Below are 25,105 nucleotides of genomic sequence, written 5' to 3'. Positions count from 1 at the left end.
TGGGAAGATCCCCTGGAGAAGGAAATGGCAATCCACTCCAGTACTATTGCCTGGAAAATCCCATGGACAGAGGAGCCTGGTAGGCTACAGTCCATGGGGTTGCAATATATATATATGTATGTATAGTGTAACAGATCTGCAAAACACATGTATTGCATGTATTACAAAAGCACAAATAATAAACATGGGCCTGGGAAAAGGAACAGATACTTTCCATTTAAAGAAGAGAAAACTTTTTAAATGCTAGAAGCCCATAAGATTACATTAATTTATTCAGTTTCATTTATGGCAAGATAGTATTAGAACTCTAACATAATTTTCAGAACATGTGACCAATACAGAGATTAGATGGCCAGCTGTGAAAGGGAGATAGAGAACTGAAAAGATGTTGGATGTCTGTGTCCATCTCCTACCTCATTAAAAGCCAATCAGGCTTTTTCGCCTTCCTGGAATCAGCCTCAGTCCCAGCACATGGCAGAGATCTTTGACTTGTTTATTTCTCTTAGTAACTTCCTGAGGGCAGAGACTTAGAGAGCCATCAGACATAGGTAGGGCCTGGCATGTAACTGCTTCCCAATAAATACAGGAGAATAAATGACAATAAAGTAATTAACACATAAACATGATTTCAACAAAAAGCCAGCTATGCTTTTTAGCTCAAAAGACAAGTCAGGTATACTTGCAATATATCATGTATTAAAATCAGCTTTAGCTGGTAATGAAAAAACCTGCTAAATGAGAAAAGAATGTTGAACTGGGGAAAAAACAAAAGAACCAAAACTATTTAAACATATTAAACTTTAGGAAAAGGTCTATTTCACCACTTGTTGCTAACAATTTTTCTACTCTCTTGCAAAATTAATGAGAAAATCAGTTGAAATGAAAAAAAAAAAAGAGAATGGTTACATAAACGATACTGTTTAAACATAAAACATGTGAACCTTGAGCCCTTGACCCAGTGGCCAGCTAACTGCACCACCGCATCAGCCTTTCTAATCACAGTTAGATAGCTAAGCGAGAAAAGTAGTTTCAGAGGTATTCATGTAATGTGTATGAGTTAATGGGCTTCCTAGGTGACTCAGTGGTAAGGAATCCACCTGCCAATGAAGGAGACATAGGTTCAGTTCGAGGGTCAAGAGAGAAATGGCAACCCAGTATTCTCCCATGGGAAATCCCATGAGCAGAGGAGACTGGCGGGCTACAGTCCATGGGGTCACAGAGTCGTACACGATTGAGCGACTTCACTTTCACTTTCATAAGGCTAAATGGCTTTCCAAAAGAATGTAACAAACTGTAAAGTCACCAGAAAACTATGAAAACATTTTTATCATAGTTTTATTATTTATAATTTTATAATATATATAATATTATAATAATTTATAATATTATTGGAGGTGAGTCTTAATTGTTAATTTTGACACATAACGATATCACCTTGTTTTAATGTTCCTTTTTTTTTTTTTTTAATGGGTGGCTGAATTTTCCTTTCACTGTTGAGTTCTTTCTCTGTTCCGGCGCTCCTCCTGGTGCTTACAGAATCTGAACAAGCAAAACAAACAAAGATCCCTGTCTTCTAGCATGGGAGATAGACACTAAAGAAACATAATAAATAAATAAACAATATAGTGTGTTAAAAGAGGAGGAGAGCAGGGTAAGTAGTATACAGAGTGTTGACTGGGAAATGGACATTGTCATAGCAAATAGGGAAGTCAAGGGGTCAGAGCAGGGTTCATTGAGAAGCTGAAAATTTGAGCAATGATTGGAGGATGTGAGGGAGTGAGCCAGTACAAGACTGTCTTGGGAAGAGATCAAAAGACCAGGTTATAGTGGACCTGGTGAACTCAAGGGACAGCGAGGCTGCAGCAGATTGCACCTGGGGAAACATATAGCTGATGACATCAGAAAAGTAACAAAGAAGATGGAGGGAGGGGAGCGATGTAAAGATTTGAGAGTCTACTGATTGAAATGGGAAGCTAGTACAGGGTTTTGAGCAGTAATGAACTGATATATATTTTAAAAAGAATATGGCTATTAGATCTAGAATAGACTATAAGGAAGCAAGAGTAGAAACAGGATAGGCACTCGAGTGGAGCGACTGTGGTGGTAGAGGTGGAGACAACGCTTGGCCTCTCGGGATGACCTCTCAGTAACAGTGGTCTAGCCACAATCGTCGCTGAATGTCCAACCTGCCAGAAAGAGAGACCAGAGATGAATTCCCAGTCTGGTACTATTCTCTGAGGGACCTACTGGTCACATGGTAACAAGTAGACTTCACAGGGTCCTTTGTATCCTGGAGGGCCAAGCAATTTGTTCCCGCAAGAACAGATAATTATCCTGAGTACAGGTTTGTATTACAAAGTACAAGAGCTTCAGCCTCTACCATTCTGCAGTTCACAGAGTGCCTGACACGTAGACCAGAACCCTACCCATAACAGCATCCGAGGTTTGGGAGTGATCCCATGATCACGGGACCTATTGGTCTTACCACACTCCACCTTCCCCCAGAAGCGCCAACCTGAGAGTGACGGAACAAGCTGCTGGTGGGGCAGGTGAAGTACCATCTCAGGGGCAATCCTTGGTGGCTCAGCTGGTAAAGAATCCGCCTGCAATGCGGGAGACCTGGGTTCAATCCCTGGGTTGGGAAGATCCCCTGGAGAAGGGAAAGGCTACCCACTTCAGTATTCTGACCTGGAGAATTCCATGGACTGTATAGTCCTTAGGGTCTCAAAGAGTAGACACGACTGAGCGACTTTCATTTTCACTATCGGGGCAATACTTTGCAAGAACAGGGTCTCATTCTCCAGGGTAGAACCTACAGACTGAATAAAAGTGTCCTACAGGGTACTGTGTCCCCAGCAGGAAGACCAGATGGTCCAGAAATCAAGGCAGGAAAGCAGGAATGGGCCCATTTACCACTCCCAGTGACCCACTGAGGACCTTTCTGGTCCCATATCTCTGAAACCTGTGTGGTTAGAAGTCTTGGTCTTCAAAGGGGGAGCACTCTGTGAGGGGACCCAGCAATGGTCCCAATGAACTACAAGCTGCAGCTGCTACATGCATGCCTGCATGCTCAGTTGCTCAGTCATGTCTGACTCTTTGTGACCCTATGGACTATAGTCCTCCCAGCTCCTCTGTCCATGGGATTTCCCAGGTAAGAATCCTGGAGTGAATTGCCATTCCCTTCTTCCGGGGATCTTCCCAACCCAGGGATCGACCCAGGTCTCCCGCATTACAGGCAGATTCTTTACCATCTGAGCAACCAGGGAAGGCATGTGGGATCAGAGGCTAACTCTAGGTAGTGCCAGGACTGAATCACACTGCAGCTGGTGATATGCAGCTGGTGTCTGCAGAGAACTGGAGAATTACTTGGTGTGGAGAAAAAAACCCCACCTATTTGGTAATCACCTCACATATGCAGATGACACCACTCTTTTGGCAGAAAGTGAAGAGGAACTAAAGAGCCTCTTGATGAAAGTGAAAGAGGAGAGTGAAAAGTTTGGCTTAAAGCTCAACATTCAGAAAACTAAGATCATGGCATCCGGTCCCATCACTTCATGGCAAATAGATGGGGAAACAGTGGAAACAGTGGCTAAGTTTATTTTTAGGGGCTCCAAAATCACTGGAGATGGTGATTGCAGCCATGAAATCAAAAGATGCTTATTCCTTGGAAGGAAAGTTATGACCAACCTAGGCAGCATATTAAAAAGCAGAGACATTACTTTGTCTACAAAGGTCCATCTGGTCAAGGCTATGGTTTTTCCAGCAGTCATGTATGGATGTGAGAGTTGGACAGTGAAGAAGGCTGAGTGCCAAAGAATTGATGCTTTTGAATTGTGGTGTTGGAGAAGACTCTTGAGAGTCCCTTGGACTGCAAGGAGATCCAACCAGTCCATTCTAAAGGAGATCAGTCCTGGGTATTCATTGGATGGACTGATGTTGAAGCTGAAACTCCAATATTTGGCCACCTGGTACAAAGAGCTGACTCATTTGAAAAGACCCTGATGCTGGGAAAGATTGAGGGCAGGAGGAGAAGGGGATGACAGAGGATAAGATGGTTGGATGGCATCACTGACTCAATGGACATGGGTTTGGGTGGACTCCGGCAGCTGGTGATGGACAGGGAGGCCTGGCGTGCTGTGGTTCATGGGGTCGCAAAGAGTTGGACACGACTGAGAGACTGAACTAATAATAATCTGGTGATCAGAAGTAAATATTAAAAGTAGTAAGAGAGCAGTGAGTAGAGGAGATACAATAAGAGTTTTTCCTATTCTGTTCCTGTCCTTATAAGAAGAGACAGAGGGACAGACATATAAGAGGAGAACATCAGATGATGATGAAGGCAGAGATCAAGGTGGTGCAGGAAGCCTCAGAATGCCAATGATTGCCAGCAAGCCGCCAGAAACTAGGAAGAGGCAACGAAGAATCCGTGTTTCAGGTATCAGAGAGAGCATTGCCTTACCAACATCTTAATTTTGGACTTCTAGCCCCCAAAACTGTGAGACAATAACTTTTTGTTGCTTTAAGCCACTCAGTTCATGGTACTTTGTTTCAGCAGTCCTATGAAACTAACAAGGTGTAATCCAGGGAGATTCAATAAAGGGACTCTTCACAATGCTGTAGAGAAGGGTACAGGCACACTACAAGGACAGGCCAGCACCCTGCAGTGAGAAATACAGCCCTCTAGGGAGCACTTACCAGAACCTGGAAGGACAGAGTCACATGGAAGGCCATACAGAAGCAATTATCCTGTATCAAGAGCACTGCCAACTACACACCTAATTTCACTCTCCTCCCTCACTCCTCTCCTGCTAGGACTCCCTGAGAAGCCAACTGTGGAAGTCCATACAGGGTAGTCCTCTTGGGACCAATTGCTGGGTGAAGAAGGGGTGAGAAAGAAGATGGGGGAGGGGGACTTCCCTGGCAGTCCAGTGGTTAAGAATCTGCCTTGCAATGCAGGAGGGCTTCCCAAGTGTTTCAGATAGCAAAGAATCTGCCTGCAATGTGGGAGACCTGGGTTCAATCCCTGGGTCAGGAAGATCCCCTGGATAAGGGAATGGCATCCCATTCCAGTATTCTTGCCTGGAGAATTCCATGGATAGAAGAGCCTGCTGCTGCTGCTAGGTTGCTTCAGTCCTGTCCGACTCTGTGCGACCCCACAGACGGCAGCCCACTAGGCTCCCCCGTCCCTGGGATTCTCCAGGCAAGAACACTGGAGTGGGTTGCCATTTCCTTCTCCAATGCATGAAAGTGAAAAGTGAAAGTGAAGTCACTCTGTTGTGTCCAACTCTTTGCGACCTCATGGACTGCAGCCTACCAGGCTCCTCTGCCCATTGGATTTGCCAGGCGAGTACTGGAGTGGGGTGCCATTGCCTTCTCCGATAGAAGAGCCTGGGGGACTATATAGCCCATGGGTCCCAAGGAGTCAGCCACGACTGAACTAACACTGACACTGACTGACGTGCAACGCAGGGGCCGTGGGTCTGATTCCTGGTTGAGGAACTAAGATCCCACGTGCCGCAACGAAGCCCATGTGCTGCAACTACTGCATCCACGAGCAAAAACTAGAGAGTCCTTGTGCCACAGTGAGACATCCTGCATGATGAAATGAAGATCCTGCGTGCTGCAGTTAAGACCTGATGCAGCCGAAAACGTATTTTTTTAAAAAGAAGGTGAGGGAGGGGAATGAAAAATAGCTGGCACATTCTCTGTAGCAAGTGTATCTTTTTTCAGCACTATTGACCTTCTTCATGTTCTTTAAAAAAAAAAAAAATAGTACTTATCAGTACCCCCATCTGTTATAATATGGATTTTTAGTTTATTATCTATTATTCCACTAGAATACAAACTCCATGAGGGCAGGGACTTTGCTCCCTATTGTATCCTCAGCACCTAGAACAGTTTCTGGCATGGAGGAAGTCTCAAGAATTACTTGATGAGTGAATGAATGGCTTGGACTCTGGCATTTTCTACCCCAGTGTTTCCTAAGTTAGTAGCTGTTGCATCTCTGCTTGCTCATCTTCTTCCCTGAAATCATTTGACCAACTTCCAAAACTGCAAGTAAAATTCCCTGGCTTGTTATCAAGTATTTGGAAGTAATGACACCCTTCCATCTTTATATTTTGGCTCAATAGCTCCTGAAGAAGCTCAAGGCCTATCCTACAAGGCTTTGCTCATAAGCACCCTCACCTTGGTGGCCTTTGCACTGGTGAGTTGGACGGGGTCCCATCATCTGTTATGTGAACTGTGGGACTCTAGGCACACACACCTATATCAGACATGGAAGCATACACCCTGCCCAACTTGTACTATTTAGCCAAGATAATAAAAAATAATAATAATTTCAGGTAGAGCCATGACAAAATTTAAACAAGGGTCTATTGTAGATGGAATTTGACTGTGTGGATCACAACAAACTAGAAAATTCTTCAAGAGATAGGAATACCAGACCATCTCACCTGCCTCCTAAGAAATCTGTATGCAGGTCAAGAAGCAACAGCTAGAACCAGACATGGAACAATGGACTGGTTCCAAATTGGGAAACGAGTATGTCAAGGCTGTATATTGTCACCCTGCTTAAAATGTCGGGCTGGATGAAGCTCAAGCTGGAATCAAGATTGCTGGGAGAAATATCAATAACCTCAGATACGCAGATGACACCAGCCTTATGGCAGAAAGTGAAGAACTAAAGAGCCACTTGATGAAAGTGAAAGAAGAGAATGAAAAAGCTGGCTTAAAAGTTAACATTCAGAAAACTAAGATCAGGGCATCTGGTCCCATCACTTTATGGAAATAGATGGGGAAACAATGGAAACAGTGACTTTATTTTCTTGGGCTCCAAAATCACTGCAGATGGTGACTGCAACCATGAAATTAAAAGATACTTGCTCCTTGGAAGAAAAGCTACAACAAACGTGGACGGCATATTAAAAAGCAGAGACATCACTTTGCCGACAAAGCTCCATCTAGTCAAACCTATGGTTTTTCTAGTACTCGTGTATGGATGTGAGAGTTGGACCATAAAGAAAGCTGAGCTCCAAAGAACTAATGCTTTTGAACTTTGGTGTTGAAGAAGACTCTTGAGAGTCCCTTGGACTGCAAGGAGATCAAACCAGTCAATCCTAAAGGAAATCCATCCTGAATAGTCATTAGAGGGACTGATGCTGAAGCTGAAGCTCCAAGGTCACCTGATACAAAGAACTGACTCACTGGAAAAGACTGATGCTGGGAAATATTGAAGATGGGAGGAAAAGGGGATGACAGAGGATGAGACGGTTGGATGGCATCACTCATGGACATGAGTTTGAGCAAGCTCCGGGAGTTGGTGATAGACAAGGAAGCCTGGTGTGCTGCAGTCCCTGGGGTTGCCAAGAGTCGGACAGGACTGAGTGATTGAACTGAACTGAATTGTAGATGGGCTTCCCAGGTGCCCTAGTGATAAAGAAACCACCTGGCAACACAGAATACATAGGAGACACAGGGTCGATCTCTGGGTTGGGAAGATCCCCTGCATGATGGCATAGCAACGCATTCCAGCATTCTTGCCTGGAGAGTCCCATGGACAGGGAAGCCTGGCAGGCTATAGTCCATAGGGTAGCACAGAGTCAGACATGCCTGAAGTGACTTTGCATACACGCAATCCTGCTGCAGGTATCACATAGTTGGGTGGGGCTCAGATATGAGGTTCTATGGAAAGTGCCTCGAATGGTGCCTTGCCTAAAGGGTTAATGTATGTTTATTATATATTATTAAAGTTGCTGGAGAAATCTGAGAAAGTAAATTATGACTTGGGCCCTGAATGATGAAAAGTTAGTCATTCAAAGATCTGGGAAGAGAATTTCAAGCTGAAATAAACTCAAATGCAAAGGCCAAGAGATTAGTACCAGCCTGCCCTGGTCGGGGTATGAAAGAAAGGTGGTGCAGAGGGATGATGATGAATGAGAGGGAGAAGGGAAGAGATAAGGCCAGAGAGTTTGGCAGATCATGGGAGCTCCCCAAGGTCAGGTCAGTTCAGTTCAGTTCAGTCGCTCAGTCCTGTCCGACTCTTTGCTACCCCAGGGACTGGAGCACACCACGCTTCCTTGTCCATCACCAACTTCCAGAGCTTGCTCAAACTCATGTCCATTGAGTCAGTGATGCCATCCAACCATCTCATCCTGTCACCGCCTTCTCCTCCTGCCTTCAATCTTTCCCAGCATCAGGGTCTTTTCTAATGAGTCAGTTCTTTGTATCAGGTGACCCAAGTATTGGAGCTTCAACTTCAGCATCAGTCCTTCCAATGAATATTCGGGATTAATTTCCTTTAGGATTGACTGGTTTGATCTCCTTGCAGTCCAAGGGACTCTCAAGAGTCTTCTCCAACACCACACTTCAAAAGCATTAATCCTTCGGCACTCAGCTTTCTTTATAGTCCAACTCTCACATCCATACATGACTACTGGAAAAACCATAGCCTTGACTAGACAGAACTTTGTCGGCAAAGTAAGGTCTCTGCTTTTTAATATGCTGTCTAGGTTGGTCATAACTTTTATCCCAGGGAGTAAGTGTCTTTTAATTTCATGGTTGTAGTCACCAACTGCAGTGATTTTGGAGCCCCAAAGAATAAAGTCTGCCACTGTTTCTACTGTTTCTCCATCTATTTGTCATGAACTGATGGGACTGGATGCCATGAACTTCGTTTTCTGAATGTTAGTTTTAAGCCAACTTTTCCACTCTCCTCTTTCACTTTCATCAAGAGGCTTTTAGTTCTTCTTCACTTTCTGCCGTAAGGGTGGTGTCATCTGCATATCTGAGGTGATTGATATTTCTCCCAGCAATCTTGATTCCAGCTTATGCTTCATCCAGCCCAGCATTTCTCATGATGTAGTCTGCATACAAGTTAAATAAGCAGGGTGAATATACAGCCTTGACGTACTCCTTTTCCTATTTGGAACCAGTTTGGTGTTCCATGTCCAGTTCTAACTGTTGCTTCCTGACTTGCATACAGATTTCTCAAGAGGCAGGTCAGGTCGTCTGGTATTCCCATCTCTTTCAGAATTTTCCACAGTTTATTGTGATCCACAGAGTCAAAGGCTTTGGCATAGTCAATAAAGCAGAAATAGATGTTTTTCTGGATCTCTCTTGCTTTTTTGATGATCCAGCGGATGTTGGCAATTTGATCTCTGGTCCTCTGCCTTTTCTAAATCCAGCTTGAACATCTGGAATTTCATGGTTCACGTATTGCTGAAGCCTGGCTTGGAGAATTTTGAGCATTACTTTACTAGTGTGTGAGATGAGTGCAATTGTGCGGTAGTTTGAGCATTCTTTGGCATTGCCTTTCTTTGGGATTGGAATGAAAACTGACCTTTTCCAGTCCTGTGGCCACTGCTGAGTTTTCCAAATTTGCTGGCATAGAGTGCAGCACTTTCACAGCATCACCTTTTAGGATTTGAAAGAGCTCAAATGGAATTCCATCACTTCCACTAGCTTTGTTCGTAGTGATGCTTCCTAAGGCCCACTTGACTTCACATTCCAGGATATCTGGCTCTAGGTGAGTGATCACACCATCATGATTATTTGGATCATGAAGATCTTTTTTGTACAGTTCTTCTGTGTATTCTTGCCACCTCTTCTTAATATCTTCTGCTTCTGATAGGTCCATAGCATTTCTGTCCTTTCTTGAGCCCATTTTTGCATGAAATGTTCAAGGTCAGGTAAATTTGCAAGGTCAGATAAGAAGTTTGAATTTTATTCTAAAGTATAATTAGGTATTAAGAATAGATGTGACAGGATTTGTATCTGAAAAAGACCACTCTGACTGCTGAGGAGGTTGAAAAAGAGTAGAAGCCGAGAGACCACTTTGCAGGCAGGTGAAAGATGTTGAAAAGACCCTGATGCTGGGAAAGGTTGAGAGCAGGAGGAGAAGAGGACAGCCGAGGATGAGACGGTTGGATGGAACAAGTTTGAGCAAGCTCCAGGAGTTGGTGATGGACAGGGAAGGCTGGCACACTGCAGTCCATGGGGTCATAAAGAGTAGGTCACGTCTTTTGGAAAGATGAACTGAAATGAAAGATACTGATGGACTAGCCTAGGGTTTTAAAAGTTGAAATGGTGAGAAATGGCTGACTTGGGGCTATAACTTGGAGAAGAAAGTTGGTAGGACGTGATAATGGATTAGATGTGGTGACTGGTGCCGGGAAGAAGAGAGGGAAGAGACTTATCAGGCACAATGACTAGTCTTTTGGTTTAAGCATGTGGGTAGATGGCGGTGCCACAAACTATGATCGGGGGAAACTGGGAGAACAGGATTCAGGGGGAAGAGAGGCCCAGAAGGGGTCAATGGTTCTGTTTGGCCATGTTAAGTCTCAGAGGCTAATTATATTTCAAGTCAAGATACTGTGTTGGGACTTCTCTGGTGGTCCAGTGGTTAAGAAACTGCCTTGCAAATGAGGGGGCGAGTTCCATCTCTGATCTGGGAAACTTATATCCCACATGCTATAGGGCAACTAAGCCTGTGCACTGCAACCAAAGATCCATGTGCCGCAGCTAAGAACCAGCACAGCTAAATACACAAATATTTTTTAAAAAGATACTCCGCAGGCAATCAGCTAACGATAGCTAAGGGGCAAAGTCCAGGAGAGAGGTATTTCAAAACAAGAGATAAGATGAGATCACCCTCTGACTAACAATAGATATAGGGAAAGACAGAGGGTGGAGGGTTAGATGCTGAATTACAATACAGGGAGATGTGTGGTCTGAACAGGACTACAGGTTAGTGGAGAGGGAGGTTGGTCACTCAAAGTTCCATGGAAGAATTAGACTTGAGCTCCTAGAATCCACAGAAAACCAAGCAGTGACATTTTATCAGTGAGGACGCTGGTACAGTGGGGGTAATTTGCAATTAGTTATACAGCTAGTGACCTAACTGTATCTTGGCATTTGAATTACTTTAAGTTAAATGTGCAGCCGAACCCAAGGCTCCTGCATTGTCGGCGGATTCTTTACCAGCTGAGCCAGAAGGAAAGTCCAAGAATAATGGAGTGGGTAGCCTATCCCTTCTCCAGGGGATCTTCCCGACCCAGGAATCGAACCTTGGTCTCCCGCATTGCAGGCGGATTCTTTACCGTCTGAGCTATCAGGGAAGCCCCTAAATGTGCAGTAAGGTACGTAATTAAGAGAGATGAATGCCACGCACCTAGAAGCATGGACTTTGGAGTCATTCTGCTTGGATTCAGATTCTGGACCTGCAGGAGGGTGACTCCAGGTACCTTACTCATCATCTCTTTACTTCAGTTTTCTTATCTGAAATGGGCATACTACAAATAGCTATCTACTTATGGGCTGCTAACTCTGTGCGTTCCTGGTACAAAGGTTTTACATACATTATTCAACACTCCCCTCCAATAATCAATGAAATTGAGTGCTATTACTATTCCCATTTTACTGATGAGAAACCGAGCGCACATTCATGGATTCCAAAAATATTTACTGTGCCTGCATTACACGCCAGGCATGTTTCTTCGTGCTAGGGGTGCATCACCCAACACAAAATCTCTGTGCAGCTTGCCTGTGATTTACTGAAGGGAGAAAGATGATAAACCCAATAAATATGTATTAATGGGACGACAGAGGATGAGATGGTTGGATGGCATCACCGACCCGATAGACTTGAGTTTGAGTAAGCTCCGGGAGTTGGTGATGGACAGGGAAGCCTGGCGTGCTGCAGTCCATGGGGTCGCAGAGAGTCGGACACGACTGAGCGACTGAACTGAAGTGCTATAGAAAACACAGCAGGGTAAGGGAACTAGGGAAGTTGCTGTTTTAAGTCGGGTATCCAGAGTCGATCTCCCTGAGAAGGCGACATCCGAGCAAAGATTGGAAGGAAGTGAGAAGTCGAGCCACCCAGGTATAGAGGAAAAGTGGACTCGAAGCGGAAACAGCAAGGGTGAAGGTAGACTCTCAGGTTGAGAGCATTTGCTGAACATCCACCAACAACGTCTAGTGCAAGCCGAGAGAATAAGATGTAAGAGGTAGGGGCTGTGTACCCAGCTCTAGGAACTTTGACTTTTACTCATGAGATGAGGTGCCATTGGACAGATCTGCCTGGGGAAGTGATATAACTTGATCTTATATTTAGGCGCAAGGTCCACTAACATCGTCTAGCGCTTAAGTCAGTGTTCTCAGGGTAAATGAATCCCAGCACAAGGCTTCAGCCACACAGCAAGCGCCCTGCAAGCGCTGGCCCTCTACGCTGGTTGCCCGCAACCCTTTCACTTAAACCTCGCCCCGACCTACCGCCCTCTAGTTCCCCAGTTCCAAGGCTCGCCAGCCACTCTGTCCTGTCTCCACGTAGCGCTTCCCCGGCTACGGATTGCGCAACTCAGGCAACCGGGCGGAGTCTGCACGTAGGCGGAGCGACAGCGGGCGGGAGAAGGCCCCAGAAACAGACGCGACGAGGAAGCCCGGAGCGCCCCCACGAGACGCCCACTGACTGCGCCTGCGCACGCGCCATCCCGGCGGCCGACATTCCAGAGCGGCAATCCGCCCCGCCCCAATTCCGGGGCGGAGTTCTTGCCTGCGCCTGCGCACAGCCTCGCCGCACCCTACGCCTGCGCGCTCCGCCGTCCCGGCCCCATCCCCCCCAGGTTTTTAGGGTGGTGGGGGGAGGGCGCGTCTCGGCGAGTCACGATGATGGCGGCCACCAGCCTGTGGTGAGCTAGCGGATTCTCTGCTGCTCTCGCAGAGCCCCTCGCGCTTCTTACAGACCCAGTGGCTGGTAACCGGGCGCGTGAGGAAGCACGGCGGCCCGAGCTCGCGAGGAAGGCCGCAGTCGCGGAGGCAGCGGCGCGGCCGGGAGCCAGGGCTGGGGGAGAGGCCGCTCTGCAGGGCGAATGTGACAAGCCCCCACCCCCACCGCCTTCCTCCCGAGTGCGCGAGGAGCGCGGGCGACCCCGGGGCCCCGCCAGGCCACAGACCCCGCCCAGCGGCCAGCACCCGGAGCAGGCCCGGCAGCCGAGCTGCGCGACGGCACCATGCTGGTCACCCTGAAGACCCTCCAGCAGCAGACCTTCAAGATCGACATCGACCCCGACGAGACGGTGAGTGCGGCGGGGCGCGCTGGGCCCGGCACGGAGCGGGGGCGGTCCGCGCGAGGGGCCGGGAGGGCCTGGGCTGGGGGTGGCGCGGCGGGACCGCGTGCGGGGCCCCGACCTCAGCTTCGAGCGCAGCCTGAGCGGGTAGAGCCGCGGTGCACCCGAGAGGGCATGGCGAGCGGGGGGTCTAGGGACCCGGGCGCTTATGAGGCCTGCGGGTTCCAGGCGCGGGTAGGGCCAGGGACCCGGCAGCGTGCGGCCCACTGGACCTTCAGGGTGGGCTGTGGGCTTTGTGGCAGGAGTGCGGGGAAGCAGTGGTCGGACACCGAAGCCCGAGTGGCATATGGCGTGAAGCACGCGTTAGCGGGGCACCGGAGGCCTCGGCCTGGGCGCTCTCGGTGGAGGGGCCAGAGGGGGAGGGGAGGTCAGGGTGGCCTGGGCGGTCGAGCTGCGCTCCGGGGTGTGGGTGCACAGGTTAGGGAGGGAGAGGTAGGCGTCGCCACTATCCCTGCGTGGACCTGGTTAGGCGCTGAGGTCTTGGAGGTGGTAACTGGAGATAATGAGCCTTAAATAAAATGGTATCAGGTTCCGTCAGCCGCAGAGTGTGAGTGCGAGGGGTGGTGAAAATGCCTTTTTTGCCCTCTTCCCCGCAGAATTGGTGACCATTTTATTTGCATAAATCTTGAATCGTTTCGCAGCAGTTCTCCCGCCACCCAGCCCACACCCATACGTAGATTGCACTTCGAGGCCTTTTTGGTGGTGAAGGTTGTTGCATTAGAGCCCTTCCAATAAATCCAGGCGCAAACTTAACTCCAGATTAGCAAGTTCCCTGTGTTAGAAGCCTTGAAATTGTAGGATCGGAAGTCTGCACCCAACCCCCAAATAATAGCCTTTCAGAGGAGAAATAAAGAAAATAAAAACTCTGACTCTCTTCTGTAAACTCTTGAACGACTCTTAACTTCACCTGTTAAATTCTCATGTCATCCTCTGTATTTGTGACTGCAAAAAGCCACTGTGTTGAAATCAGTACAACTTTATGCCAAGATCTAAAAATTGCCATTCAGTGTAAACTTACTTCTTGTGTTCTGGAAGTGTGAGTCTGTACACCTTTGAGGTTGTCACAGTGCTGTATTTACAGTAGCAACTTTCTGCCCGTCTGTATTTTTCAAAATAATTGATTCAGTTTTGGTGGATGTCGGGGATCTTCAGTTCAGTCGCTTAGTCGTTTCCTACTCTTTGCGACCCTGTGGACCGCAGCATGCCAGGCCTCCCTGTCCAGAGCTTACTTATTTAAACTCATGTCCGTTGAGTCGGTGATGCCATCCAACCATCTCATCCTCTGTTTTCCCCTTCTCCTCCTGCCTTCAATCTTTCCCAGCATCAGGGTCTTTTCCAGTGAGTCATTTCTTCACTTCAGGTGGCCAAGCATTGGAGTTTGAGCTTCAGCATCAGTCCATCCACTGATATTCAGGACTGATTTCCTTTAGGATGGACTGGTTGGATCTCCTTGCAGTCCAAGGGACTCTAAAGAATCTTCTCCAACACCACACTTCAAAAGCATCAATTCTTCTGGGCTCAGCTTTCTTTATAGTCCAACTCTCACATCCATACAGGACTACTTGGTGTTGGTTAATTAAATAAACCTGAGCTCCCATTTTCGGCTCTAACTTAATTTGCTATGTACCTGTTTTACAAAGATGTGAAGATTAAATAGTATTTAATTGGTGGTCAGTAAATGGAATCCATTATTAATCAATGGGTACCTTTGAGTGAGGAAGTTTTCTACATCTTGAATTTTCATTTTAAAAATGTAGTTCCCAAGCTTTTTGAAATTGTGGCAGAAAATGGTTTTAGTTCAAGGCACTTAATTATATGTGTAAATATGCTACATGATAAATTCTTAAAAGGTGCAAGAGATACCAAGCTTCAATGAGAAATTCAGTGCCCTCAAAATTGACAACACCTGTGGATTGCTATTACTGAATAGTACTGCTTATTTTGTACTTATAAGTTAAAGGATGGAAGTGAAAATGCAGCTGTGTAATGTTTTCAGCCAAAATTTTCCATAAAATAGCTATTGACTTTAGTTTTTTGTAATGTTGGTGCTGCAGGAACTTAACCAACTGGTATTCACAATTAGTTCCAGAATTATTGAAACCTGAAGGTTTGGGGTTTGTGTGTGTGTGTGTTTTATATTTCTGGGTTTATTGAAGATATGCAGTGACTTTCTACAGCTCCACTGAAATATTTATGTTCTACTAGATTTGTGTTGCTCTTTAGGCATTTTACGCATTCATTATCTTAGAGCCAGTATTGTGTTTGTATAGATAATTAGCTATGTTACTATTTGTGTTTGTATAGATAATTAGCTATGTTGCTATTTTCCAGTTTATTTATATGAATTATAAACATATACTTCTGGAGGTAGATTTTCAGAAAGCTTACAGAGTTGCTGCTTCAGTTTTTTGTTGCTGTTTGTCCAAGTATAATTGTGCTGCTGTTTATATAAATGTAAAACCTAACATTGTTAGTCTGGGGCAAGAAATGAAAACATTTAATCAGGATATTCTGGAACATTTACTTTAAAATGACTTGTGGGTTTTTACTTTAATGGACTTAAATTTCAGAAGTGGGGAAAACATTAGAGCTATTTTAATTGCATCTTTATAGTGATTTTTAAATTAACGTTTATTTTTAATACTGTATTTGAGAGCATTCCAGTAAGAAAAGAAGCAATGAAAATTATATAATTATCGGCAGACTGTAAGTATCCTGTTTGTGAAAACTAGATAGCCAAGGATATTAGGAAAATAAATCTAAAATAAAGGGGGAAAAATGGGATTTTAGTGAGACTTTTAGGGAGATTCACATAAAATGAACAGATTTTGGTCTCTGAAACCTCTATGTTGGCCACTCAGAGGTTTGATTTTTTTTTACCTAGAAGTAACTAAGGAACCTTAAATTACTTAAGTAACTTGAAATGGCTGGTGTAGAAACTCTTGTGAGCTTGAGAGGAGTAGGAGCAAAAATGAGTGAAAGAGGACCAAGAGATAAGAGGAATCATGGGAGTGATTCATTTGCTCAACAAGTAAATGTTCAGTAAGCTTTGACTGGCAGAACCAGAGGAATGCAGGGACACAGGAGACATGGTCTGGGGCTTTTGGGGAGACGTATTTATGTAGTCTTCGCTCAGTTGGTGGCTATAGCGTAGGAGACGGACACAGTAGAAAAAGCAGGAGGATTTGTTTTTAAGATGTTCATATTTGCTTTAGTTTTTGAATGTTGAAAGTCCTCCCCTGCCTGTTTTTTTTTTTTAAACCAGTGAAACTTTCTTAACATTGCCATTTTGTACCATTTACTTGACCGTTACCTTGCACTGCGTTTAGTGTTAACCATTACAAAAGTCTTTATTGTTATTACAATAATAATTCATCCCCTCTTATAACTGGGGGAAAAACAACAGTAAGTTGGAGGTGAGACATTAAATGCACAAGCTGAAATACTACATAAGTCACAACAAAGCAAAGTGTATACGTTGGAAGTTTTTGATAAGACAGTTGCTAAAGTACAGTAGTTTTAATTAGTATAGACAGTGTATTTGATGTTCTGTATAGTAATCTGCAAAGACCTATCTCACTTTGTGATACATTTGTGCTGCAAAATACTGTTTGAGTACTAGTTTTGTATATAGGATTTACTAGCTATCATTTTTTAGGACATTGTTCCCATCGTGACTGATTGTATTATAATAGAGTTGTGCTGGAGTTGGTGCCTTATTATGAAAGTTTCCTAGATTATTAAAACCTTTAAGTAGTTAACGTATTAAAATGCTATATCACAGAGGTGAAACTAAGGTATTTTGGTAAAACAGAATACTGGAAGTACCTGGGGAACCTGGCAGGCTTGAATCGGACCTTTGCTGTCTCTGTGCTTAGCACACAGGAAGCATTTAAGGGAGCTTTCCCGGTGGCTTAGTGGTGGAGAATCCATCTGCCCGTGAAGCTGATGTGGATTCGATCCCTGGGCCGGGAAGATCCCCTGGAGAAGGAAATGGCAACCCCTTTCAGTATCCTTGCCTGGGAAATTCCATGGACAGAGGAGCCTACAGTCCATTGAGTTTCAAAGAGTCAGGTATGACTTAGAGACTAAACAACAGCAACAAGAATTTGGTAAAGATCTTTTGAATGAACTAAATACATTTTTTGATGAATTGCCAAGTCAGTGATCCCTCAATCTTTGCATGTTAATTTGTTTAACATTGGTTGAATACTAACTAAAAACGTCAGGTTCTGCTGTCATGGTGCGTACGTTACAGTGGGATAAATCAGTTAAAAACAAGTTTTCAAAACCAGATAATGGTAAGAGTTATGTAGAGAATTGAAATAGGGTGAGGTAATGTGATAGTGCATGACTAGGTGGCTACTTTTAAATTGACTGGTCACAGAAGCCCTTTCTAAATAAGGTGACATTTAAACTGAGATCTGAATAATAAGCGCTCAGAGATGGGGAGAGTGTTTTCTTTAGGGAAAGTCTTTCAGGGGTGTGCTTTGGGAATTAAAAAAGGCCTGTTTTGTAGGTGAGGGAATCAGAAAGTAGGTGGGAATCAAAAAAGGCCTGTTTTGTTGTTCTAGTAGGTGAAGGGAAAGAGAGGTGAGGGATTAGAGTTAGGCAAGAGGCCAGGGCCTGTAGGCCTTTGTAATAAGCTGGAGATTTTCATTGTAAAATAGGAAGCCTTTGGGGGCTTTTAAGCAGAGCAGAAAAAATATTTCTTTTATGATTTGGAAAGGTTACTTTGCTGTCTGGAGAACAGATAGTATGAAGAGCAGTGAGGCTTGCACAACAGTTTCAGGAGTTGAAGTTTTGACCAGGGAAGTAAGAGTAGAGATTGGAGTTGGAGGGATTTGTGATATGGTTGGAAGGGTAGAGCTGATGATGGGTTGTAGTGGGGGAAGTTGAGAAATCAAAGATTAAGTATAGGTTTTAGTTATATAACTTGTGTGAACACCATGTTCTTTGCTGAGACATAGAGGGTTGGGAGAGGAGCAGGTTTAGGGATTGGGGTGGGAACTCAAAGACTTACATTTAAGACGCCTACTAAACATTCAGGTGGAAATGGCAAGATTTGCTATGAATTTCAACTCCAGAGGGAAATTTGCCTGGGCTTAGAGACATGACACGGAGAAGGCAATGGCAGCCCACTCCAGTACTGTTGCCTGGAAAATCCCATGGATGGAGGAGCCTGGTGGGCTGCAGTCCATGGGGTCGCTAAGAGTCGGACACGACTGAGCAACTTCACTTTTACTTTTCACTTTCATGCGTTGGAGAAGGAAATGGCAACCCACTCCAGTGTTCTTGCCTGGAGAATCCCAGGGACGGGGGAGCCTGGTGGGCTGCCGTCTGTGGGCTCGCACAGAGTCAGACGTGACTGAAGCGACTTAGCAACAGCAGCAGAGACGTGACAAGCCACATGTATGTTTGACCTCAGTCCATGGGAATGGATGAGATCATCTTGCCTCAACCTTTTTCAGTGCCCGTTCTTGATGAAATTGAGCCCAAGTGCCTAAATTATCCCTTATATGCTACTAGAATTGAGGAACTTTGGTGAGAATGGAAAGGAATGGGGCTTAGGGCTGAAACCTGGGGTATTGTATATACCATGTGAAGACTGAATAGTGAAAAGTTCAGGCAGTCAAGGAGCAGCCTTTGAAGAAAGAAGAATCCAAGAGAAGAGAAAAGTTTCAAAGACAAGGAGAGGGTCAAGTGTATCTGCTACTTGCAAAAAAGTAAGATGAAAACAAGGAACATGACTTCTGGTTTTGGCAACTTGGAGGTCATAAGTGACCGGGTGAGTAGTCTGCTTGAAGCAGTGGGGCCAGAAGTTAGGTTTCAGTGAATTGAGGAATGCATGGGAGACATGTGAAAACAATCACAGTAATTCTGAGTGTCATAGCCTGTGGTGGGCATTGTTAAAAAAAAAAAAAAACCAAACCAGAATTGTGAAAAATATGTAATGATGTGTGTTTTAAAAAGAAGAGTTGAAGACCAGCATGATTAGTAACTTGCCTGGGGTCACAGTCAATGGCCTTGGTAGTTTCACTGTCTTCGAATGATAGTCTTGCCCACAGTCTGATCTCCATTCATTAATTGCACATCTAGTGAGCTTTCCTTCTACTTAACTCATTTATTCAGACCCAGGAGTGGTAACTAGCTCTTATCACAGCAAGTAACTGGAGCTCTTCCTCTTGTCCACAGTAATCTGTTTTTGGTATCTCACTTTAACTTTCCTCTGTTTCCAGTTCTTATGAGACTTACAATCCATTTGATCCATACTGCTTTTCTCTGGCCCTCCCCTCTGGGCTTCCACTTTTGCCCAGCTAAAATAGCGCCAGTGGTTATAATGACTCCCTTGCAAGGGTCAAGTGTAGCATGTCTCTTGAGCCAGGCTGCCTAGCTTTCAGTCTTGGCCATAGCACTTGCCATGTGATGTGATCTTTGGCAAGTTACCCAGTTTTGTGCCTGTTTCCTCATCAGTAAAGTTGAGAGTACAGCCACAGAAATACTGACGTCTCAGGATTGTTTGAAGCTTGTGTGAGTTTGAGATAATACACGGTATGCTTGGTGACAGTGCTTAACAGCACGGCCCCACTCTCACTCCATTGTTCTTGTTTGAAAAACCCCAGATATGATTAAGTCTGTGCTTGTGCTTGCCCCTGTGCTACTGGAAACGACGCATGGGCTCCTTGTCTCAAATTCCTGAACAATAATTATCGTCAAGCCCTTCGTACTGGCAGTTGCACATTTTACTAGTCAATTCATTTTTCTGGTGTCATAGGCACATTTCATGTCATCTCCACTCTTTATTTTCAGTTGACCCTAGATCTGAGATTTTATTGAGAACATAGAAACTGTCAGGACAGAACTTACTCAAGATCCTAGCAGAGTTCCCTACCCGACAGCCTCTCTTTATTGTGGAGATAGCTTTGTTTTGTGGATAGTGCTATCTAAGGCTAGTTCCTTCACTTTCCCACAACATCCTAAACTCTCATTTATAAAGGACATCACTCCATCAGTTCTCCTTTTCTTCATCATTGATTTTTCCATTTCTAGAGCTTTCTAAACCGTGTCCTTGTTTTAATAAAACCCTCCCTTGTCTCCACATTTGTCTGCTGTCCCGTTTCCCCCTCTTCCTTACAGCAGAACCCAAGAGTAGCTCTTGAATCTGTTTGCCCTTTTTTTCTTTTTAACATCTTGCTCTTTCAAATACATCATACCATTCCTAAGATAGAGGAGAGCTTTTTACCACTTTGTAGTTGCCTTGTATCTTTGAGTGTGGTATAGTACTTAAATCTGTTTTCTCATGGGTAAAATGGGAGTAATAGTAATTTACCTGCCTTCCTCATAGAGTTGGTGTGAAAATCAGATGAGATCATGGATCTGAAAATTCGGGTAAATTGTGAAATCAGAAATCTATGCAATTTTTTAAAAAACAAATCCTGTCTTTATCAGTTTTCCATTCACTGTGATCAGTGTTTTTTTTCCACTGTCCTTTTTGAACATGGTTTGTATGAGATATCTTTATTTTCTCAGCTTGATATAGCAAGCAACTTCAGTGTTGAGAGCAGTATTCTGCCATTTTAGGCTTGAAATTGAGATTATTTGATAGTATATAAAATTTCTGTTGCTTTTGGAAAGAAATGTTATAAATTTAAACTTGGTATAGAACAGTGAATCCTGCTGAAGGACACCACATGTCTGTTCCCTGTAAGTTTGGATAAATACATTCCTTGTATTTGGCTCTCTGACAGCTAATTTTATAGTGGAATGAACTTTATAAACCCTTTAACATTATGTATACCTATTCCAGCAGAGGAAGTAGACCAGCTACAAATGACTAGTATGTGTGACTAGGTCCTTGATGCTTGAGCAGGTGGATAGCAGTTGTTGTTTCTCCCTCTGTCCTGCCCTCTGCTTGTCCGGTTGTATTAGGTGGGTGGCTTTTTCTGTAGTGTATTAGATCTGTTCTCTGCCTATATAGAAACTTTAAAATTTACAGGTAACTTGGGAGTTTCTGCTTTACTGTCTTCAAAGTCTGTGTCTGTTTTGATCTTGATGAGACCATACTGTTAGGAATGTATTCATAATATTGTAGAATAGATTAAACTGGCATAAATAGAGAGACTTTTTTTATTTACAAAAAAAAAAAAAAAAAGAAAGAAATTAGTAGCTGCTGTTGGTTACCAGGGGCTTCCCTGATGGCTCAGACAGTAAAAAGTCTGCCTGCAATGCTGGAGACCCAGACTGGGAAGATTCCCCTGGAGAAGGGAATGGCTGCCCACTCCAGTATTCTTGCCTGGAGAATTCCATGGACAGAGGAGCCTGGAGGGCTGCAATTCAACAGCTCTCGGTTATATAGAGTTGAACACAACTGAGCGACTAACACTTTGAGTACTTTGCTTTAGGAGCTTAATCATCATAGTTGGGGGAGAATCATCATTCTGTTGGGGGAGAATGGATTATGAATTTCGAATTATACTTAAAATAGTAACTTCTAGATCGTAACCCTAATTTGAGAATGAGGGTTACTGCCTTTGTTTACTATTGTCCGCACGTTGTTAATACTGTAATCTGAATTATTTTTTCAGTTAAAAAAAAAAGATTGTGCCACATTTTTTCGTTCCTTTGGTCCAGTGGGAAGATTTTTCCTGTTGCATTAATGTCAGCTGACATCTTCATAATCAGTTCTGTACTTAGAATTACCTGAAACCTGCTTTGTGGGAAAAATCCAGGAAATACTCTTTGGTGCCTGCACTAGTTTCTCAAATGAAAGGATACCGCCCAAGGAACCAAAAAGGAAAAAGCTTTGCCCATAGTGTAAATGTATGAAATCCTTTTGTAAACATTTTGCTTTAGGTCTCTGTTTCCTTTTGCTAATGGGGGCTTCCCTGGTGGCTCAGATGGTTAAGAATCTGCCTGCAATGTGGGAGACCCAGGTTCAATCTCTGGATTGGGAAGATACCCTGGAGAAGGGAATGGCAACTCATTCCAGTACTCTTTTTGGAAAATTCATGGACAGAGGAGCTTGACAGGCTACAGTTCATGGGGTTGCAAAGAGTCAGACTCGACTGAGTGACTAACACATACATAATAGTTAATGGCTAAAACTTATTTGCTGTTACTAATTTTTTAATTTGCTAAGCTATGTAGTGTTCAAACTACTATCCAGAATTTTCTGCTTTAGTGAGATCTCATAAATTGCAGTGTATTCTTGTGTAATATTAGTAATGGTTGGAAGAGGGTACCACAAGGTGTTTTTTCTTTTAAACTATTTAAATTTCCCCTCATTACTAAAAACAATCGAGACTTGTTATGGTAAGTAAAGTGTATAAAGTAAAGAGCAAAAGGCTTTAGGTCCCTGGTCTAAGTAACCACTGTTGAATTCTGTATGTGCTGCTTGTCTCCCCCCCACCCCCAGAAAAATGTGTGCATATAATACATAAAAACAACACCGTGTATTTAAAAATCCATTGCTTTTGTCCTTAAAGATAATTGTAAATATTTCTTCCAGTCATTCTAATGTACATGCGTTCTGTGAATTTCTTTATATAGTCAGTGTTCTTACTGTATTGTATAACTGTACGGCTGTATGCATGAGCAATAATGTGTTTTACCACTTCATCATTGATGGATATTTAGGGTTGTTTGCAGTATTATAATAAGTAGTGTACTACACATATTTTGTTCATGTATCTTTGAAGTATTTATGTGAACATCCCTTTAGTATTGATTCTTAGACGTGAAATTTTTGGGTCAAAGGATGGCAGATTGCCTCAAAAATGCCTGCATCAGTGTTCACAAATCTCAGCAGTATTTGTTGTTTTCAAATACTAAGTCTGTCTGAATAACCAGCCAGGATTCAAATAGAGAACTAACACAGAGTAAATGAGGTAAATGTTGTGAGGCTCTTTGTACACTGCCTGACACATGGTAAGTATTAGCACCCATGAACTAAGTGATGTGTAGGAAGACTGACTTGCAAAACATCATAGTACTATGGAGATAAGGTTTAAAAGACGTTACTTTTATATCTGAAACATACAACTTAAATTCGTGGCAATAACTACGTTTAATGGTGGTTGGCCTGAACTAAGATAGTGTCATGGGATACAATATAGTGTTCACATTGGAAAGTAGTTAGATGATAAGTTGGAACCACTGGATTTAATGTAAGGAATATTGGAGAAGTGAGAGACAACTACCTCAGAACAGAATGGGATGAAAAGGGTAACTGATCTGCTTTTGCGTTGGCTTTTTTCAATAAACTATTACGATTGTCTCCCTTTTGGGTAAAAAAAGCGATGTTAGCTATATTTAGTAGAAGGTGTTGAGTATGTTTTTCTTTTAAAATGTACAACTTCATAAAAGAGAAGTGTGTGGCTAAGAAAAAAAAATAGATTTCTTGAGTCTTAACCATATTCTGTCTCTAATCAGTGATAAACTACCATCCTTTATCTAGGGGGAAATAAGCAGCAAAATGAAAGTATAGTTCCATATCCCTGCTTCAGCCAGGAGAAACTTGTTGTTGACTCTGATCGTAGTGCTTAGTATTAGGCCCATCCTTTTGAGACGACTTAATGGAAGCATTGACACGGGGCTCAGCACAGTTCAGTTCAGTCGTTCAGTCATGTTTTACTCTTTATGACCCCATGGACTGCAGCATGCCAGGCTTTCCTGTCCTTCACTAACTCCCAGAGCTTGCTCAAACTCATGTCCATCGAGTCGGTGATGCCATCCAACCATCTCATCCTCTGTCGTCCCCTTCTCCTGCCTTCAGTCTTTCCCAGCATCAGGGTCTTTCCCAGTGAGTCAGTTCTTTGCATCAGGTGGCCAAAGTATTGGAGCTTCAATTTCAGCATCATTCCTTCCAATGAATATTCAGGACTGCTTTCTTTTAGGATGGACTGGTTTGCTCTCTTTGCAATCCAGGGGACTCTCAAGAGTCTTTTTCCAACACCACAGTTCAAAAGCATCAATTCTTCGGCACTCAGCTTTCTTTATGGTCCAACTTTCACATTCATATGTGACTGTTGGAAAAACCATAGCTTTGACTAGATGGACCTTTGCTGGCAAAGTAATGTCTCTGCTTTTTAATATTCTGTCTAGGTTGATCATAGCTTTTCTTTCAAGAAGCAAGTGTCTATTAATTTCATGGCTGCAGTCACCATCTGCAGTGATTTTGGAGCCCAAGACAATACAGTCTCTCACTGTTTCCGTTGTCTCCCCATCTATTTGCCATGAAGTGATGGAACTGGATGCCATGATCTTAATTTTTTGAATGTTGACTTTTGGGGGCAGGAGGAGAAGGGGACGACCGAGGATGAGATGGCTGAATGGCATCACGGACTCGATGGACATGAGTCTGAGTGAACTCCAGGAGATGGTGATGGACAGGGAGGCCTGGCGTGCTGCAATTCATGGGGTCGCAAAGAGTCGGACACGACTGAGCGACTGAACTGATCTGAACTGCACGGAAGCCAGCTTTTTCGCTCTTCCTCTTTCACTTTCATCAAGAGCCTGTTTATTTCCTCTTCACTTTCTGCCATAAGAGTGGTATAGCCTGCATATCTGAGGTTATTGATATTTCTCCTGACAATCTTGATTCCAGCTTGTACTTTATCCAACCCAACATTTTGTACAACGTACTCTGCATATCAGTTAAATAAGCAGAGTGACAATATACAGCCTTGCCGTACTTCTTTTCCTGTTTGGAACCAGTCTGTTGTTGCATGTCCAGTTCTAACTGTTGCTTCTTGACCTGCATACAGATTTCTCAGGAGGCAGGTCAGGTGGTCTGGTATTCCCATCTCTTGAAGAATTTTCCACATTTTGTTGTGGTCCACACAGTCAGAGGCTTTAGTGTAGTCAGTGAAGCAGAAGTAGATGTTTTTCTGGAATTCTTTTGCTTTTTCTATGATCTGATATATGTTGGCAACTTGATCTCTGGTTCCTCTGCCTTTTCTAAATCCAGCTTGAATACCTGG

General features: G+C 43.8%; 2 protein-coding genes across 3 annotated transcripts in view; one reads left to right on the top strand and one right to left on the bottom strand.

Annotated features, from left to right (window-relative positions):
• Positions 1 to 1,406: 1,406 nt before the first annotated feature.
• On the bottom strand, positions 1,407 to 13,009 carry LOC121818810 (uncharacterized). Its single transcript, XM_042244821.1, has 4 exons — positions 12,956 to 13,009; positions 12,682 to 12,855; positions 12,271 to 12,578; positions 1,407 to 2,603 (listed from the first exon to the last, which is right to left on the bottom strand). Exons 1-4 carry the CDS (start codon positions 13,007 to 13,009, stop codon positions 2,423 to 2,425), a joined length of 717 nt encoding a protein of 238 aa, XP_042100755.1. The 3' UTR covers positions 1,407 to 2,422.
• RAD23B (RAD23 homolog B, nucleotide excision repair protein) overlaps positions 12,653 to 25,105 on the top strand; it is a 44,393-nt gene continuing 31,940 nt past the window's right edge. Inside the window, exons 1-2 of one of the 2 annotated variants that reach the window (XM_060410812.1) lie at positions 12,653 to 13,073; positions 17,003 to 17,198. Coding sequence is in view for 1 of the 2 variants with exons in the window: in XM_027964140.3 (XP_027819941.1) it covers positions 13,008 to 13,073 (66 nt within the window). In the remaining variant the exon portion in view is untranslated. The remainder of the gene's footprint in view (positions 13,074 to 17,002; positions 17,199 to 25,105) is intronic. The other variant, XM_027964140.3, reaches the window with a different exon arrangement.

Source organism: Ovis aries, chromosome 2 (assembly GCF_016772045.2).
Source record: "Ovis aries strain OAR_USU_Benz2616 breed Rambouillet chromosome 2, ARS-UI_Ramb_v3.0, whole genome shotgun sequence".
Classification (NCBI taxonomy): Eukaryota; Metazoa; Chordata; class Mammalia; order Artiodactyla; family Bovidae; genus Ovis; species Ovis aries.
Note: the sequence above shows the minus strand (reverse complement) of the source record. Positions and strands in the feature narration are given on the sequence as shown.

Bases quoted from the DNA above. Each gene is read 5' to 3' on its own strand.
- LOC121818810 (XM_042244821.1), bottom strand. From the start codon at position 13,009: ATGGTGCCGTCGCGCAGCTCGGCTGCCGGGCCTGCTCCGGGTGCTGGC. The intron at 12,579-12,681 runs GCTGGTGGCCGC...GCGCAGGCGTAG, and splicing joins AATCCGCTAGCTCACCACAG to GGTGCGGCGAGGCTGTGCGC. The intron at 2,604-12,270 runs GTAGGTCGGGGC...CCCGCATTGCAG, and splicing joins AACTGGGGAACTAGAGGGCG to GCGGATTCTTTACCAGCTGA.